The sequence below is a fragment of the Nerophis lumbriciformis genome, linkage group LG33 (assembly GCF_033978685.3).
Source record: "Nerophis lumbriciformis linkage group LG33, RoL_Nlum_v2.1, whole genome shotgun sequence".
Classification (NCBI taxonomy): Eukaryota; Metazoa; Chordata; class Actinopteri; order Syngnathiformes; family Syngnathidae; genus Nerophis; species Nerophis lumbriciformis.
Genome location: NC_084580.2, coordinates 12794656 through 12814793, shown reverse-complemented (window position 1 = coordinate 12814793; position 20138 = coordinate 12794656). Strand labels below are relative to the sequence as shown.

General features: G+C 39.2%; 1 protein-coding gene across 1 annotated transcript in view; it reads right to left on the bottom strand.

The window, feature by feature from the left end:
• pgm5 (phosphoglucomutase 5) overlaps positions 1–20138 on the bottom strand; it is a 70199-nt gene that overhangs the window by 23373 nt on the left and 26688 nt on the right. The window contains exons 6-7 of the mRNA XM_061928995.1: positions 16222–16376; positions 9477–9592 (exon numbers count right to left, since the gene is read on the bottom strand). Coding sequence (XP_061784979.1) covers positions 9477–9592; positions 16222–16376 — 271 coding nt within the window. The remainder of the gene's footprint in view (positions 1–9476; positions 9593–16221; positions 16377–20138) is intronic.

The following is a 20138-nucleotide window of genomic DNA, read 5'->3' as shown; positions in this document are numbered from 1 at the left end:
CCCGTTTTTATGGCAAAAACTAAAATATGCAACATGTTGTTAAGTACATAACCCCACATGTGTTCATTCATAGTTTTGATGCCTTCAGTGACAGTCTACAATGTAAATCAGGGGTGCTCACACTTTTTCTGCAGGCGAGCTACTTTTCAATTGATCAAGTCGTAGGGATCTACCTCATTCATATATATAATTTATATTTACTTATTTATGAAATATATGTTTTTGTTAACAAGTTAAAGGTGTTTAATGATAATGCAAGCATGTTTAACACATATAGTTAATATTGTTAATACATTAAAGGTGTTTAATGATAATACAAGTATGTTTAATACATATAGTTAATATTGTTAACAAGTTAAAGGTGTTTAAAGATAATGCAAGCATGTTTAACACATATAGTTAATATTGTTAACAAGTTAAAAGGTGGTTAAAGATAAAACAAGCATGTTTAACACATATAGTTAATAACTTAAAGGTGGTTAAAGATAATACAAGCATGTTTAACACATATAGTTAATATTGTTAACAAGTTAAAGGTGGTTAAAGATAATACAAGCATGTTTAACACATATAGATTCCTTTCTTTCATGAAGACAAGAATATAAGTTGGTGTATTACCTGATTGTGATGACTTGCATTGATTGGAATCAGACAGTGGTGATGATAATGTCCGCATTTTCGAATGGAGGAGAAAAAAAGTCCTCCTTTCTGTCCAATATCACATGAAAGTGGTTGGTTTTTGGCATCTTATTTGTCCAGCTTCCGTACTCCTTTGTATACACTTTACAAGAAATACATTGTCGGCAAACTCCGGAGCTTGCTAGCTTGTGCACGCCAGCTTTCTGAGACTCTTATTTTGGTAGCGCAGGCAGGATGAAGCAGAGCTTTTATTGTGCAACTGTGCAGTCGGTCTTTGGAGTTTTGACGACAGGTACGGCGCCAGAGTCTGTTGAAATAAAGTGTTTCTCGCCTTCCAGTCGGTAATTTTAATGAGCTGGCAGCAGCCAGCGTCATCTCAGAAGACCCTCGGGTGCCGTGAATGTCAATAGAGTGACGAAAGTGACGTCATAGTGAAGATTTATGATCGCTCATTTTTAGGACTATTTTTTTAATGCCTGGCTGGTGATCGACTGACACACCCTCCGAGATCGACCGGTAGATCGCGATCGACGTAATGAGCACCTCTTATGTAAATAGTCATGAAAATAAAGAAAATTTAATGAGGAGAAGGTGTGTCCAAACTTTTGGCCTTGCACTGTATATTTTTTTCAACCTTTAGGGCTCCCCTCAAGTTTGGTCCTGGGACCCAGAAGTTTTTCTATGGTTTTATTTTGTTTATGCAGTTTTTGTTGAAGAAAACCCCGTTTTTATGGCAAAAACTAAAATATGCAACATGTTGTTAAGTACATAACCCCACATGTGTTCATTCATAGTTGTGATGCCTTCAGTGACAATCTACAATGTAAATAGTCATGAAAATAAAGAAAACGCATTGAATGAGGAGAAGGTGTGTCCAAACTTTTGGCCTGTACTGTATATTTTTTTAACCTTTAGGGCTCCCCTCAAGTTTGGTCCTGGGACGCAGAAGTGTCTCAGTCATAAAAACAGTAAAAATAAATCATATATTTTATTTTAGATAAACTTCACATCTTTCTGTCTATGGTTTTATTAGGGACCGAGTCCCTTTGGGACAGAGGACCCTATTGAATTTCCAGCGTTTTATTATTATACCGCCGCCTCTTTGAGCTGTAATTTGACCCCCTTAACATGCTTCAAAACTCACCAAATTGGACACACACATCAGACTGGCAAAAATTGCGATCTAATCAAAAAACCAAACCCCAAAACTCAAAATTGCGCTCTACTGCTCCCTAGGAAGAAAACACAGACAAAACTACCTGTAACTCCCAGTAGGAATGTCGTAGAGACATGAAACAAAAACCCCTATGTAGGTCTCACTTAGACCTATATTTCACTGACAACCCCCAGCAAAAATCAACAGGAAGTTTGCAATTCCCCCTTCAAAACAAAAGTTGTGTAAAAACAGTCACCTCGGGATCTTTCTGTGTGGAGTTTGCATGTTCTTCCCGTGACTGCGTGGGTTCCCTCCGGGCACTCCGGCTTCCTCCCACCTCCAAACACATGCCCTATTGTGTGAATGTGAGTGTGAATGTTGTCTGTCTATCTGTGTTGGCCCTGCGATGAGGTGGCGACTTGTCCAGGGTGTACACCGCCTTCCACCCAATTGTAGCTGAGATAGGCTCCAGCGCCCCTCGCGACCCCGAAGGGAATAAGCGGTAGGAAATGGATGGATGGATGGATCTCCTCCGAGCGCGTTTGTCGTGTTGGCTTCAAATTAGCACAGGAGAGAGATTGAACCCTTCTGGTTAAAATTTGATGAAAAAGTTTTAATTACTGCTCCGGTTTGGATTTTATGAGCCCTCAAAGTCGGTCCCGTCCATCGCTGCTTGCAGCTTTAATTTTGTTTATGTTTTATGCAATTTTTGTTGAAGAAAACCCCGTTTTTATGGCAAAAAACAAAAATATGCAACATGTTGTTAAGTACATAACTCCACATGTGTTCATTCATAGTTTTGATGCCTTCAGTGACAATCTACAATGTAAATTGTCATGAAAATAAAGAAAATTGAATGAGAAGGTGTGTCCAAACTTATGGCCTGTACTGTATATGCCTGCTTTGAACCGGCCCTTGTCCGGGCTCACATAATGAATCAGATCCTATTACCACACAAAAAAGCCTTTAGGCTATTCATTTGGCTTTGCTTGGACAACCATACACAATAATAATATAAACCTAGTTGCAAAACAGCGCCGATATTAGGAGTGAAGAGTAAAAGTGGTGCACAGCTGAGATGATTTACAGCAAAGCTCTCCTCTGCAAAGCTTTTTGGCCTTAAAAGGGTAGACAGCTCATGTGCTCTGCAGAGAGACCTCCTTTCACTTCTCTGCTCCCTGCACTCATGTTAGCTCTCCGCTACCAATTCTCCTTACATCTCTCAGACACTTTTAAGTCGTGTTTATCCCGTGTAGAAGCAGGGGGGGGGGAACATGTGTACCAGACACCAGCAGCGACATGTGCCGTCTGCATGTTGCAGCCATTCAAAGAGTCTCCTTTTATAGCAGAAGAATGGGGATTATTTACACATGCAGCCGGGGTCTCGGCCCTCATCTATTACATGACAGTCGGGATGCGCTCCAGCCTGAGAAAGAGCGAGTGGGCAGTGTGTGTGTGTGTGTGTGTGTGTGTGTGTGTGTGTGTGTGTGTGTGTGTGTGTGTGTGTGTGTGTGAACAAGAAGGGGGGAGAGGATTTGGTTTCAGTTGTATTTTTTTCCCCTTTGGTCTTCTTTGGAGTCAGTCATAAACATGTTTTACTCCATGTGGGGAGTCTAGGAAATAAGTAAGCCGGCAGCCAAACTAAGGTAAAAACATTTTAAAACAAATATTGTAATGATGATTTAGTTAATATTATAGAGAAACTTAAGCACTGTGCTGTATGCACTGCAAAAACTGAAATCTAAGTAAGATTGAATATCTCAAATAAGGGTGATATTTGCTTATTTTATGTCTGATAAGATAATTCTTCTCACTAAGCAGATTTAATGTTAGAGTGTTTTACTTGTTTTAAGTGCTTTGGTCCTAAATTATCTCAGTAAGATATTACAGCTTGTTGCTGAGATTTTATGACCTATATGAAGTAAAACATGCTTGAAACTAGAACATCAACTGTTGCAAAGCTGTGTCATCAACACTCACGAGTAGGGATGTCCGATAATGGCTTTTTGCCGATATCCGATATTCCGATATTGTCCAACTCTTAATTACCGATACCGATATCAACCGATACCGATATATACAGTCGTGGAATTAACACATTATTATGCCTAATTTGGACAACCAGGTATGGTAAAGATAAGGTCCTTTTTTTAAAAATTCATAAAATAAAATAAGATAAATAAATTAAAAACATTTTCTTGAATAAAAAAGAAAGTAAAACAATATAAAAACAGTTACATAGAAACTAGTAATTAATGAAAATGTGTAAAATTAACTGTTAAAGGTTAGTACTATTTGTGGACCAGCAGCACGCACAATCATGTGTGCTTACGGACTGTATCCCCTGCAGACTGTATTGATATATATTGATATATAATGTTGGAACCAGAATATTAATAACAGAAAGAAACAACCCTTTGTGTGAATGAGTGTGAATGGGGGAGGGAGGTTTTTTGGGTTGGTGCACTAATTGTAAGTATATCTTGTGTTTTTTGTGTTGATTTATAAAAAAAAATAAAAACAAAAAACAAAAAACGATACCAATAATAAAAAAAACCATACCAATCATTTTCGATATTACATTTTAAAGCATTTATCGGCCGATAATATCGGCAGGCCGATATTATCGGACATCTCTACTCACGAGTATAAAACTGTTTTTTCAAAGTAAGAATTTCTTATTTCACGCATGAAAAAAAAATCATGACTTTGACACAATTGTGTCTCATAATTAAAACAGATGACAGCCAAATGGACTTTGCTGTTTTATTTTCAATGAAACAGGAGAAAATACGTACTCATATAGTAGTACAGTAGGCACAGTACTGTAAACGGACAGTTAATATTTAAACATTTAACATGTGACATTTCAAACTATTTTGAACAGAAATCGTTCATGCACATTCAGGTAAATTATTCAAAATTACAATTAAAAAAATTGGCTATATATATATATATATATATATATATATATATATATATATATATATATATATATATATATATATATATTCCTCACGCACTAATTGACTGAAGGAGCACGCACTTGGCGCGATGATGTCATGTTATGGATGGAAAAATGCATTTTCAGACCATATGATTTGCCTGAGCGGCTAGGAGACCCCGAGAGTAACAAGCGGTTGCCTTGTTGCCTTTCCATTAAGAAAAATAAACTAGTTTTTAGTATAAGTTTGCTGGTTTCAAGAAATGTAATGCCGAGCGCATATCATTATGTCAAGATAATGGCACTAGCATTTACTTCATTTAAGAATATTTTTCAACATATTGAGAAAAAGGTCTCATATTTGTTTTTTCTATCAAGAAAAGTGCACTTGTTATTAGTGAGAATATACTTATTTTAAGGTATTTTTGGGTTACATGGAGGTTAGCTAATTTTACTTGTTTTGCAAAGTCTTGACAAGCCAAATTTTCTTGTTCTATTGGCAGATAATTTTCCTTAGTTCAAGTAAAATACCCCTCATTTTTAAAAATGTTTTTAAATTGTTTTTGAACACTGACTTTTTGCAGTGTGAGTGTGCCAATCGGGGTTTTATGCTGCCGATTGTTAATGATACAGATTATACGATTAGATTAGATAGTACTTTATTAATGCCCGAGGGGAAATTAGATAATTAGATACAGATTGTCTATGAATGAGATCGGTCGACGCGATTACGTGTATTAATTGTAAATTTGGTTAAATCACCAAAATGATTCCCGGGCGCAGCCACCGCTGCTGCCCACTGCTCCCCTCACCTCCCAGGGGGTGATCAAGAGTGATGGGTCAAATGCAGAGAATAATTTCGCCACACCTAGTGTGTGTGTGACAATCATTGGTACTTTAACTTTAACTTGAACTTTAAACACTAGACGGCACTGTAACAATATCAACACAATACCTGTGTCAGGCTTGTCACTGACAGTTTGGTTATGTTTTGGTTTTTCCTCTGTGGTTTTTTGTATTTCCTGTCAGCGCTCTTATTTTGGTTCCAGTTCCTGCACGTCTCCCTTAGCGCTTGTTTCCCCTCACCTGTCCCTGATTGGCAGTCTGGCACACCTGGTGGCAAGTGCCAATCAGGCCACTATATATACACGCCTCGCCCTCCAGTCAGGGCTGGAGTATTGTATGCTGTAGACCATGCGTGTCAAACTCTGGCCCGCGGGCCAAATTTGGTCCGCCGTGTAATTTCATTTGGCCTTTGAAGCAATATCAAATTAACATTAGAGCTGGCCCGACGGTATTATACAGCAGCGGTGGCGCTGTAACACCGCATTCACCTCTAATACTCGTACTTGCCAACCCTCCCGATTTTCCCGGCAGACTCCCGAATTTCAGTGCCCCTCCCAAAAATCTCCCGGGGCAACCATTTTCCCGAATTTCTCCCAATTTCCACCCAGATAACATTATTGGGGGTGTGCCTTTAAGGCACTGCCTTCAGCGTCCTCTACAACCTGTCGTCACGTCCGCTTTTCCTCCATACAAACAGCGTGCCGGCCCAGTCACATAATATATGCAGCTTTTACACACACATAAGTGAATGCAAGGCATACTTGGTCAACAGCCATACAGGTCACACTGAGGGTGGCTGTATAAACAACTTTAACACTGTTACAAATATGCGCCACACTGTGAACCCACACCAAACAAGAATGACAAACACATATCGGGAGAGCATCCGCACCGTAACACAACATAAACACAACAGAACAAATACCCAGAACCCCCTGCAGCACTAACTCTTCCGGGACGCTACAATATACACCCCCGCTACCACCAAATGTTGATATTTACCTCAGAAAGCCGCAAATAGAAAAGAGGCATTTTATTTTTTATTTAAATTTGATGTTTTTTCGTTGGTTTTTTGAAAGTTGATTTTGCACTATTAAGTTATATAAGCGTTGCTTGTTCCACATTCAGTGTTAAAGCAAATCAGTGTAGCAAGTTGAGCAATAATTAACGTCTTATTCATGCACTTTCTATTGCTACTTCAAGGCTTGGATGTTTGATTCATTTATTATTGTTATTTTATCTTCAAATTTATGATTAGCCTGTGGAAAAAGTTAATGTCGATATTTACCTCAGAAGGCTGCAAATAGAAAAAAGGCGTTACATTTTTATTCAAATTGTATTTGATATGCTATTGATATTTTTTTATTATTATTATTATTATTATTATTATTTGAAACTCAATTTTGCATGTCACTATAAAGTTATATAAGCCTTGCTTGTTCAATATTCAATGCAAAACTTGTTTGGGTCCCTATTAAAAGGTTAATTTGTTGAACCTTGGCCCGCGGCTTTGTTCAGTTTGAAATTTTGGCCCACTCTGTATTTGAGTTTGACACCCCTGCTGTAGACTGTTTGCTGGCTCCAGTTTTCTTTGTATCCTGTTGCCTGGTTCCTGGTTCCTGTGTACTGTCACCTGTTTTCCTGTTTTCCCTGCATTATGGACATTAAAATCATGTTTTCCTGCAACAAGCCATGCCATCGCTGCATCTTGGGGTTCGTCACCAACAATTCCTGACAACCTGACCTGTTTCCCTGTTCTTGTTTATTACAGTTTGAACAAAACAAAGTTGATAGTAGACAATAACTAAACAGAAGTAAAAATGACAATCTATTTCTCATTTAAATCCTTTGGTTGTTACCCTCAAAGTCCTGCCGTGTCCAGGGGATTATTCCCTGAATTTGGAAACCATAACAAAGTGCCCCAAAAAAGGATTTTGTAAAAATACAAATATTGATTTTATCACTTTACTATTCATCATATAGTAATATACTACTAGGATTGTACGGTATACAGGTATTAGTATAGTACCGCGATACTTATGTATCATATTCGGTACTATACCGCCTCTGAAAAGTACCGGTTGTATCAACAACAGTCGGCCAGCACAGACATCAAGTGATAGCGCGACAACAACTACCAGCATAGTGAGTCCCTATTCTACACACACACACTCCTTTTTTTTCAATGTTTGTACAAAACCCAAAACCAGTGAAGTTGGCACGTTGGGTAAATGGTAAATAAAAACAGAATACAATGATTTGAAAATCCATTTCAACTTATATTCAATTGAATAGACTGCAAAGTTAAAGTTAAAGTTAAAGTTAAAGTCCCAATGATTGTCACACACACTAGGTGTGGTGAAATTTGTCCTCTGCATTTGACCCATCCCCTTGATCACCCCCTGGGAGGTGAGGGGAGCAGTGGGCAGCAGCTGTGCCGCGCCCGGGAATCATTTTTGGTGATTTAACCCCCAATTCCAACCCTTGATGCTGAGTGCCAAGCAGGGAGGTAATGGGTCCCATTTTTTTATAGTCTTTGGTATGACTCGGTCGGGGTTTGAACTCACAACCTACCGATCTCAGGGCGGACACTCTAACCACTAGGCCACTGATAAGATACTTAACGTTCGAACTGTTAAACTTTGTTATTTTTTGCAAATATTAGCTCATTTGGAATTTAATGCCTGCAACATGTTCCAAAAAAGCTGGCACAAGTGGCAAAAAGACTGAGAAAGTTAAAGAATGCTCATCAAACACTTATTTGGAACATCCCACTGGTGAACAGGCTAATTGGGAACAGGTGGGTGCCATGATTGGGTATAAAAGCAGCTTCCATGAAATGCTCAGTCATTCACAAACAAGGATGGGGCGAGGGGTCACCTCTTTGTGAACAAATGCGTGAGCAAGTTGTCGAACAGTTTAAGAACAACATTTCTCAACGAGCTTTTGCAAGGAATTTAGGGATTTCACCATCTACGGTCCGTAATATCATCAAAAGGTTCAGAGAATCGAGAGAAATCACTGCACGTAAACGATGATATTATGGACCTTCGATCCCTCAGGTGGTACTGCATCAAAAAGCGACATCAGTGTGTAAAGGATATCACCACATGGGCTCAGGAACACTTAAGAAAACCACTGTCAGTAACTACAGTTTGTCGCTACATCTGTAAGTGCAAGTTAAAATTCTACTATGCAAAGCGAAAGCCATTTATCAACAACACCCAGAAACGCCGCTGGCTTCGCTGGGCCTGAGCTCATCTAAGATGGACTGATGCAAAGTGGAAAAGTGTTCTGTGGTCTGACAAGGCCACATTTCAAATTGTTTTTGGAAACTGTGGACGTCGTGTCATCCGGACCAAAGAGGAAAAGAACCATCCGGACTGTTAAAGGTGCAAAGTTGAAAAGGCAGCATCTGTGATGGTATGGGGGTGTATTAGTGCCCAAGGCATGGGTAACTTACACATCTGTGAAGGCACCATTTAGGTTGAAAGGTACATACAGGTTTTGGAGCAACATATGTTGCCATCCAAGCAACGTTATCATGGACGCCCCTGCTTATTTCAGCAAGACAATGCCAAACCACGTGTTACAACAGCGTGACTTCATAGTAAAAGAGTGCGGGTACTAAACTGGCCTGTCTGTAGTCCAGACCTGTCTCCCATTGAAATTGTGTGCCGCATTATGAAGCCTAAAATACCACAACGGACTGTTGAACAACTTAAGCTGTACATCAAGCAAAAATGGGAAATAATTCCACCTGAAAAGCTTCAAAAATTGGTGTTGTTAAAAGGAAAGGCCATGTAACACAGTGGTGAACATGCCCCCGTGCCAACTTTTTTGCAATGTGTTGCCGAGTGAGTGAAGGTGCAATGCTGACGTGGTCGCTACCTGTCCCGAAACTCTCCTCGCCGCAGATGGAACAACGTCCGGAGTCCATCAGATTGCCAAAGTACCTCCAACCAGTAGGAGTCTCATACAGCGACAGTTTCATGGCTTTGGCTACCCTGAGGGGAATAAAAAGTAGAATTATCCCCTGCTGGTAGTTTGACAGTCACCATGACATTTGAAAAGAGAAGCAAAGCAAAACCAAGCAACAGCTTACACTGCAAAAAGTCAGTGTTCAAAAACAAGAAAAAAAATTACAAAAATAAGGGGTATTTTATTTGAACTAAGCAAAATGATCTGCCAATAGAACAAGAAAATTTGGCTTGTCAAGACTTTCCAAAACAAGTAAAATTAGCTAACTTCAATGAACACAAAAATACCTTAAAATAAGTATATTCTCACTAATAACAAGTGCACTTTTCTTGGTAGAAAAAAAAAATTAGACCTTTTTACTCAATATGTTGAAAAATATTCTTCAATTAAGTAAATGCTAGTGCCATTATCTTGACATAATTATATGCGCTCGGCATTACATTTCTTGAAACCAGCAAACTTATACTAAAAACTAATTTATTGTTCTTAATGGAAAGGCAACAAGGCAACCGCTTGTTACTCTCGGGGTCTCCTAGCCGTTCAGGCAAATCATATGGTCTAAAAATGCATTTTTCCATCAACAACAGGACATCATCGCGCCAAGTATGTGCTCTTTCAGTCAATTAGTGCGCATATATACAGCCCGGCCAAAAAAAATTTAATTGTAATTTTGAAGAATTCATCTGAATGTGCATGAACTATTTCTGTTCAAAATTGTTAGAAATGTTAAATGTTTAAATATTAACTGTCAGTTTACAGTACTGTGCCAACTGTACTACTATATGAGTACGTATTTTCTATTGTTTCATTGAAAATAAAACAGCAAAGTGTCATGTCTGTGTGATCATGTTTTATTTTAGTCATGTTCGGTTTTGTTTTTGGACTTTTTGTGCACTTTTGTTTTTTTTTGTCACCATAGCAACCATTAGTTTTCACCTGTCACGTTACGCACCTGTTTCACGTTTTGAGTCACGCACCTGTTTTCGTTAATCGTGTCTGTAGTATTTAAGTTCATTGTTTTCAGTTTATTTAGTACATTTATGCTCTGTACATTCCTGACACTTCTTTCCATGTCCATCCTTCATGCTACTATTTTTGTCCAAGCCAAGTAAGTTTTTGTTCCATGTTTATAGTCTTTTTGGTTTCATAGTTTGTTCTCCGCCATTGTGCGCGCCTTTTGTTTACTTCCTTTTTTTGTAGTTATAGTCTTTAAATAAAAATGTGCTTACATTCCCGTCTCGCCCGAGCCAACTTTCCGTTGCATCCCGGAAAAGCTAACACCCAAGACCAAGTCATGACACAAAGTCCATTTGGCTGTCATCTGTTTTAATTATGAGACACAATTGTGTCAAAGTCATGATTTTTTTTTTCATGCTTGAAATAAGAAATTATTACTTTAAAAAAGTAGTTTTATACTTGTGAGTGTTGATGACACAGCTTTGCAACACTTGATATTCTAGTTTCAAGCATGTTTTACTCAATATAGGTCATCAAATCTCAGTAATATCTTACTGTTGTTGTTGTTTTTTATCCAATTTGATTTTATTGTTTTGATTTTGTACGGTGTCCTTGAGTGCCCAGAAAGGCGCCTTATAAATAAAATGTATTATTATTATTATTATTATTACTGAGATCATTTAGGACCAAAACACTTAAAACAATTAAAAGACTCTAACATAAAATCTGCTAAGTGAGAAGAATGATCTTATCAGACAGAAAATAAGCAAATATCACCCTTATTTGAGATATTTAATCTTACTTAGATTTCAGTTTTTGCAGTGTAATAAGGTAAGAGTTGCAGGATCAAGTCAGCAAACCTTTCCAAGCTCATGAGAAAAAGAGCAGACATGTATTCAGTAGTGTAATTCCTCCACATACAATGTAAACCAGACCTGGGCAAATTAAGGCCCGGGGGCCCCATGCGGCCCATTGAGCTTTTCAATCTGGCCCGCCGGACATTCCCAAATAATTTTTTTAGATCTTTAAAATGGAAAGTGTAGCTGCCATTATGATGTGCAGTGATGTTTTCTAATGACCGTAAGTCTTCAACTATACCAAGTATTTCAATGGTTGGAATCTGCGCTTATGGATGATATACCAGTTACTTTGGTAATCAAATTAGTTACTATGGTAATCTAATTAGATACTATGGTAATCTACGTCACAGCAGCTCAGATGAGGCACCAAGCAGTGTGGGCGGGTAGCGTTTCCACAGACGCGGAAGGAGATTTTCACAACTAAGTTCTAAAGCTTAGTGATATATAGAATGGAATAGAATAGAAAGTACTTTATTGATCCCTGGGGGAAATTAAGCAAATATCAGATATATCAGATTGTAGGTGGGTTTATTTTGTACCCTTCACGTTCATATTTCACTGTTTGTTGCATTTTTGTTGCGTTTCACTTGATTGTAAAATATGTCGATCGAAAGGGGGTGTGACATTCATATGTTGTCAATATTCAGTGTTTTATCGTTCATAGAAAAATGTAACATTCCATTACGTCTGTCATAACGTTTTTAGCATTCAATCAGACATTATTGTGAGGTTTTACATTAGTGTTCCTAAAAATAAATATACCGGCCCCCCAGACACATTTTTTTCTCTAAATGTGGCCCCCGAGTCAAAATAACTGCCCAGGCCTGATGTAAACTGTCTTATGAACGTGAAAACACTCTCACTGTGGATTTCCCTTTGGGTTTGTGTCATTTTCACATAGCCATCATGCACATCAATAAAAGCCCACAGTGCGCCCAGCGCAGTTGTTTACATGACCAAAATAAGAGTAAACCAATTTTAGTCCCTGGGAGGACGTGAGGGCCGGAACTGAAAGCCAAACATCCCAGAAAATAAATAAAAAAACTGATGAGGTTTAGGCGCCGTCGACAGCACATTTACACGTATAGCACCAACACAAAAACATTCAGCAAAAGGGGATGAGGCCCCATCGAGATGTGAGGAGTAGGGGTGAAATACTACCAGCTTTTGGCCGTGACTTTTATATTTTGCCAAACATAGCATCCAGTTATGTGTGTCTCCTCTGACCACAGCTTAAAAGCTTTTAGCCTGGCATTACGTCAAAAAGTGGAGCATGCTGGAGCTTTACTTGGGACTTGAAATGGGAGTTCTTCCTTGACTCCAACACCAGCAGACTGACATTCGGTAGTGAAGTGAATTATATTTATATAGCGCTTTTCTCTAGTGACTCAAAGCGCTTTTACATAGAGAAACCCAATATCTAAGTTACACTTAAACCTGTGTGGGTGGCACTGGGAGCAGGTGGGTAAAGTGTCTTGCCCAAGGACACAACGGCAGTGACTAGGATGGAGGAAGCAGGGATCGAACCTGGAACCCTCAAGTTACTGGCACGGCCCTCTCTACCAACCGAGCTATACCGCCCCTACTCTGTTAGTGCCAGAGTACAACACCGGACAAGGTTTGCCTCTATATGGTGTCATAGTGATACCTCAATAAATCTTTATACTATATTTAGGGCTTGAAAGTGTGATGTGGGAACGCATTGCATTGTGGGTCTTGTTGGACTATGAATCACTTATTTACATAGACTCTGTGCTTAAGTTTTGTTTTTTTTCTTTAACAAGTTCAGCGCCCCCTAGAGGGCTGCCAAAAAATAGCGGGGTCCGTATGGGCCGTAACCATACTTGCCAACCTTGAGACCTTCGAATTCGGGAGATTGGGGGGGGGTTTGAGGGTTTTTTTGGGGGGGGGAGCGCAGGGTTTGGTGGTAGAGGGGGTGTATATTGTAGCCCGGAAGAGTTAGGGATGCAAGGGATTCTGGGTATTTGTTCTGTTGTGTTTATGTTGTGTTACGGTGCGGATGTTCTCCCGAAATGTGTTTGTCAGTCTTGTTTGGTGTGGGTTCACAGTGTGGCGCATATTTGTAACAGTGTTAAAGTTGTTTATACATCCACCCTCAGTGTGACCTGTATGGCTGTTGATCAAGTATGTCTTGCAGTCACTTTTGTGTGTATGCAGAAGCCGCATACAACATGTGACTGGGCCGGCACGCTGTTTGTATGGTGAAAAAGCGGACGCGTCGACAGGTTGTAGAGGACGCTAAAGGCAGTGCCATCACGGCACGCCCTTAATATTGTTGTCCGGGTGAAAATCAGGAGAAATTCGGGAGAATGATTGCCCCGGGAGATTTTCGGGAGAGGCACTGAAATTCGGGAGACTCCCAGGAAAATCGGGAGGGTTGGCAAGTATGGCCGCAGCAGTACTCAGATGTAATACCACTTTCCACCACTTGTGGTTGTAAAGACAATCTCCAACAAAGGAAGAAGTCTGGAGCTAAAGTTTCTATAGCGCAAAAATTAGGACTAAAGTGATGGAGCGGTATTTTCATTCGCACTTTAATTTTATTGACTGTTTAATAAAGAAACACATTAAAATAGCAGCAGCTATCTTAATAGCGACTGCTATTATCTTAGTAGCTGCTGCTCCCACCCCGTTGCAAGTCTTGTGGTTTCTGTGTGACAAGTTTATGTGTGTTTATTGGCTAACGGGGTTGGGGCTATTAAGATAGCTGCTGCCCCAACCCCGTTTCAAGTCTTGTGGTTTGTGTGTGACAAGTTTATGTGCATGTGCTTATTGGCTATCAGGTTTTTTTTTTCTTGGCCTCAGTCTGGACTTCCCACCAAGAGCCCAGTCTGAGATCGACTCCCCTGCACAATGTTTGTCTAATCTTGAACGGGTTTATGCTGAAATATAATGACAATAAAGAGTGTCTTCTTCCTATTCATTGTTAATTTAGTTTATTTATTATAGCAAAAAATAATTATATGTAAATGTATTTATTTTGCTTATTTTTTAATCAGCCTGACCTAAGTCTGAGGTTTGTGTGTTGGATACATACAGTCGTGGTCAAAAGTTTACATACACTTGTAAAGAACATAACATGGCTGTGTTGAGTTTCCAATCATTTCTACAACTCTTATTTTTTTGTGATAGAGTGATTGGAGCACATACTTGTTGGTCACAAAAAACATTCATGAAGTTTGGTTCTTTTATGAATTTATTATGGGTCTACTGAAAATGTGAGCAAATCTGCTGGGTCAAAAGTATACATACAGCAATGTTAATATTTGGTTACATGTCCCTTGGCAAGTCTCACTGCAATAAGGCGCTTTTGGTAGCCATCCACAAGCTTCTGGTTGAATTTTTTAACCACTCCTCTTGACAAAGTTGGTGCAGTTCAGCTAAATGTGTTGGTTTTCTGACATGGACTTGTTTCTTCAGCATTGTCCACACATTTAAGTCAGAACTTTGGAAGGCCATTCTAAAACCTTAATTCTAGCCTGATTTAGCCATTCCTTTACCACTTTTGACGTGTGTTTGGGGGTCATTGTTCTGTTGGAACACCCAACTGCGCCCAATGTTGTCCTGAAGAATTTGGAGGTAATCCTCCTTTTTCATTGTCCCATTTACTCTCTGTAAAGCACCAGTTCCATTGGCAGCAAAACAGGCCCAGAGCATAATACTACCACCACCATGCTTGACGGTAGGCATGGTGTTCTTGGGATTAAAGGCCTCACCTTTTCGCCTCCAAACATATTGCTGGGTATTGTGGCCAAACAGCTCAATTTTTGTTTCATCTGCTATCACATGGACAAAGATAAGACCTTCTGGAGGGAAGTTCTGTTTTTTTGTGACCAACAAGTATGTGCTCCAATCACTCTATCACAAAAAAAAATAAGAGTTGTCGAAATTATTGGAAACTCAAGACAGCCATGACATTATGTAAACTTTTGACCACGACTAAAAGATTAAAAACCAACAGTAAGTCATTCAAAATTAATGAAAAAGTTGGGCCCCGAGGTCAAAAAGGTTAAGAACCCCTGAGCTAGACCAGCAATTTGAGGGTTCCAGGTTCGATTCCCGCTTCCGCCATCCTAGTCACTGCTGTTGTGTCCTTGGGCAAGACACTTTACCCACCTGCTCCCAGTGCCACCCACACTGGTTTAAATGTAACTTAGATATTGGGTTTCACTATGTAAAGCGCTTTGAGTCACTAGAGAAAAGCGCTATATAAATATACTTCACTTCCCTTTTAAATGTAAATTAGAATCATCATAGGTCTCCTTTAACGTCTGCTTATTACTAGCAAATATTTCAAGCAGTTGAGAGGTGGCACAAGAAGAAACCATTATATTTTAGTGCAAATATTTATAGAAATGCAAATATAGGTAACTAGTTTCTCATTTTGCCCTGCCCTAGAATCCAAATGCTTCTTTTCCATGGGCCTAGGTCAGGGTTTGGCAACCTTTACTATCAAAACAGTCATTTTGTGAACCATTCATTGACTCTTCGTGCTCTTTAAGAAGATATTATAAGGTAAAAATGATGCACCTTTTGGTTTGCATGATACATGTTGTTCATTGGGGGAAGGGGGCAAAGCTGGGAATTCCCTCCAACCACATCCCACTTATAGAACAATGTTAATGGCTCTAACTTTAGCTATGGCGCCCATTCATTAAATGCCCCATGCAGCCTCGTATGACGCTTAATATTTATAGGTCGTGAGTAAAAGTGCGTACTGTATATCTAATTCATGGTGGGTGACTCTTCATGTGAGACTCTGCAGAGACTGAAATAACACCTTGTAACACTGACTGGGTCAAGTATGTGTGTTGTACCTATCGAGTGCTGTGCTGGTGGCCACGCTCCTGGCGAAGCCCTTGACGCCGAGCTGTTGGAAGTAAGGAACGGAGGAGAGATTGGCGGCCATGATGGCGACAGAGTCCGACGGGTTGACGAAGAAAGCGTTCTCTCCCAGGATCATGTAACGGTCCTGATGAAATGAGTCACAGTCAAACATCAATTGTGCATTTTTACAGAAATGTTGTCTTTTATATTAGACTCTAAGTATGAAACAGTTTAGTTGTAGACCACTGCAAATTACAACCACATCAATAAACGTATTGTGAACATTTATTTGAAACAGATTTTTGTTATGTGACTAACAGCTGAACATAATTATGCATGGAGTAAGGACTTGATTGGTCAGCTTTGACCTGACACCTGACCTGACATATGAGATGTGAATTAAATATTCCAAATCAAAATGTAATCTGCTCTGTTTTTATATGCGGATACATTAACACACTTCGATTTGTCATAAAGATTCTAAAAATACTTTTAAAGAGCGACGGAGAGAGTATTTTTTTCACATATAAGGATGGATAAAAAAATTAGCTACTTTTATAGGCACTGACCAAATTCCGTCGGTACTACCCGGTCATACTTGCCAACCTTGAGACCTCCGAATTCGGGAGATGTCGGCAGGGTTGGGTGGGGTGTATATATTTTCAAATATTTCTTTTACATATATATATATATATATATATATATATATATATATATATATATATATATATATATATATATATATATATATATATATATATATATATATATAGACTTGGACTTAGCCTTAGACTTTCTTTTTATTGTCATTCAAATTTGAACTTTACAGTACAGATAAGAACGAAATTTCGTTGCATTAGCTCATGGTAGTGCAGGATAAAAAAGCAATAAGGTGCAGATATAAATAAATAAATAGGTTACTGTACAGATAAATATATTGCACTTTTTCATATGCATCCATGTTTATGGATGTATGTTATATTGACTTTATATTCCAGTGAGTTAATCCATTTTGGGGGGGATAATTATGATGCGTTCAAGAGTCTTACGGCCTGAGGGAAGAACCTGTTACAGAACCTAGAGGTTCTGCTCCGGAGGCTGCTGAACCTCTTTCTAGAGTCCAGCAGTGAAAACAGTCCTTGGTGGGGGTGGGAGTAGTCTTTGCAGATTTTCTGAGCCCTGGTCAGGCAGCGGCTTTTTGCAATCTCCATATATATATATATATATATATATATATATATATATATATATATATATATATATATATATATATAATTTGTTGAAAGGACGAGTTGGTACAATCCCTATATATATATATATATATATATATATATATATATATATATATATAAATAATCCGTTCATGAATGAGTATATCCGTTCGGCCACCGTGTTCAATGGAGAAGTCTGATCTACAAAATGTGCAGGCAGCACACCCCTTCCCCTTCCAGCTGTCCTGGATGAACTGAAATTATTTTTTTCAATCATTTTGGAACTTGCAAGCGTACTTCTTCGTCTTACTCGTCGTCGCCATATCTCTTCTACGTTCTTCCGCTTTGTCTCTGTTATGTTTTTGGACATTACTACTTGCCGTAGTTTTGAAGCAATGCATGATGGGAATCCGGATGTTGTGTGTCAGCGTATTAACATGCCGGCTGGAATAAACACACGCTGAGAAATAGCTCCGTGCCTGCCTACTTTATGGATTATAGATAAACCTATGGATAACGGAGACATATATAATAGTCTCCTTTTCAGGTGAGGGAGAGTTCCACTAGTGCAGTGTTTTTCAACCACTGTGCCGCGGCACACTAGTGTGCCGTGAGATACAGTCTGGTGTGCCGTGGGAAATTATCTAATTCACCTATTTGGGTTAAAAATATTTTTTGCAAACCAGTAATTATAGTCTGCAAATTATGTGTTGTTGTTGAGTGTCGGTGCTGTCTAGAGCTCGGCAGAGTAACCGTGTAATACTCTTCCATATCAGTAGGTGGCAGCCGGTAGCTAATTGCTTTGTAGATGTCGGAAACAGCGGGAGGCAGTGTGAAGGTAAAAAGGTGTCTAAGGCTTAAACCAAAAATAAACAAAAGGTGAGTGCCCCTAAGAAAAGGCATTAAAACTTAGGGAAGGCTATGCAGAACGAAACTAAAACTGAACTGGCTACAAAGTAAACAAAAACAGAATGCTGGACGACAGCAAAAACTTACTGTGGAGCAAAGACGGCGTCCACAATGTACATCCGAACATGACATGACAATCAACAATGTACCCACAAAGAAGGATAAAAGCAACAGAAATATTCTTGATTGCTAAAACAAAGTAGATGCGGGAAATATCGCTCAAAGGAAGACATGAAACTGCTACAGGAAAAAAACAAAAAAAGAGAAAAAGCCACCAAAATAGGAGCGCAAGACAAGAACTAAAATACTACACACAGGAAAACAGCAAAAAACTCTAAAGAAGTCACGGCGTGATGTGACAGGTCGTGACAGTACACCTACTTTGAGACAAGAGCTATATTGATGCATGCTTGGTTATGGCTTAAAGTCATATCCAACAATTGCGACAACGACTTTTTACTGTCAACTGAGTTTCGTTTTTTTAATGATTTCTGCTGGGGGTGTGCCTCCATATTTTTTAAACGCCAAAAATGTGCCTTGGCTCAAAAAAGGTTGAAAAAACACTGCACTAGTGTATGCAAGTTCTGTTGTGTGTTTGGCGACTGCTGAGAGTTTGCCGAGATAAAGACGACAGCGTTACGTAACATCTTCTAAACACTCTCACTAATGACCTTAGTGGGAGCTCAGAAGACATAACTCCCCTGATGCAAAGATGGTTTATTCAGGAAATGGTGTGTACGTGTGTCCAGAATAAGCAGAAATGATGACAAGTTGATGGCTTATTGGAAAATCTGAGCCACCTAATACCGTAAGTCTTTATGTGTTCTGTGCTATCTTATTTGTTTTATCACCCTGCTATTAACTTGAGAATACATGAGAGGATAACATTTATTTTTGGCTTTTTCGTCACCCACTAGACACATGAAAATAAGAAATGGGTTGTAGACGACTAGTATGTATCCCGCTGGGCATTCTTCAGTCCATAAAAGTTGGCCAACAAAACAATTCCATTAAAATAAAGTCAAGCTCATCTGTCTTCTGAGTGAAATTAAATCCACTAAAAAATTCACACACTAGGGACAGTTTAGTGTTGCCAATCAACCTATCCCCAGGTGCATGTCTTTGCAGGTGGGAGCACCCGGAGTACCCGGAGACAACCCACGCAGTCACAGGTGAGAACATGCAAACTCCACACAGAAAGACCCCGAGCCCGGGAATCGAACCCAGGACCTTCTCGCTGTGAGGCAAGAGCACTAACCCCTTTTCCAACGTGCTGCCAGAAGATAAAACATAGCATGAAAAAAAATATTGAATGTCGAGGAATCCAAAGTCAATCTCATTAAACTCCAAATAAAAATGACTTATTCCACAGACATTGCCTTATTGTAACCCTTTTTTCTAAAAGGGCGTTTAATTCGCCAAAATTCACCCATTTAGAGTTCGGAAATCGGTTAAAAAAATATATGGTCTTTTTTCTGCAACATCAAGGTATATATTGACGCTTACATAGGTCTGGTGATAATGTTCCCCTTTAAAGTGCATGGTCAAAAATGTACTATGAATTTCTCACAGAGATATTTTCAACAAGTATAAAAATATCATTACATCGAACCTGAATGTACGTTTGATAAAGTTTCTTTCCGCAGGAGTACACTTTCACAAATGCCATCCATCCATCTTCTTCCACTTATCCGAGGTTGGGTAGCCTAAGAGAGAATACCAGAGTTCCCTCTCCCCAGCCACTTTGTCCAGCTCCTCTCGGGGGATCCCGAGGCGTTCCCAGGCCA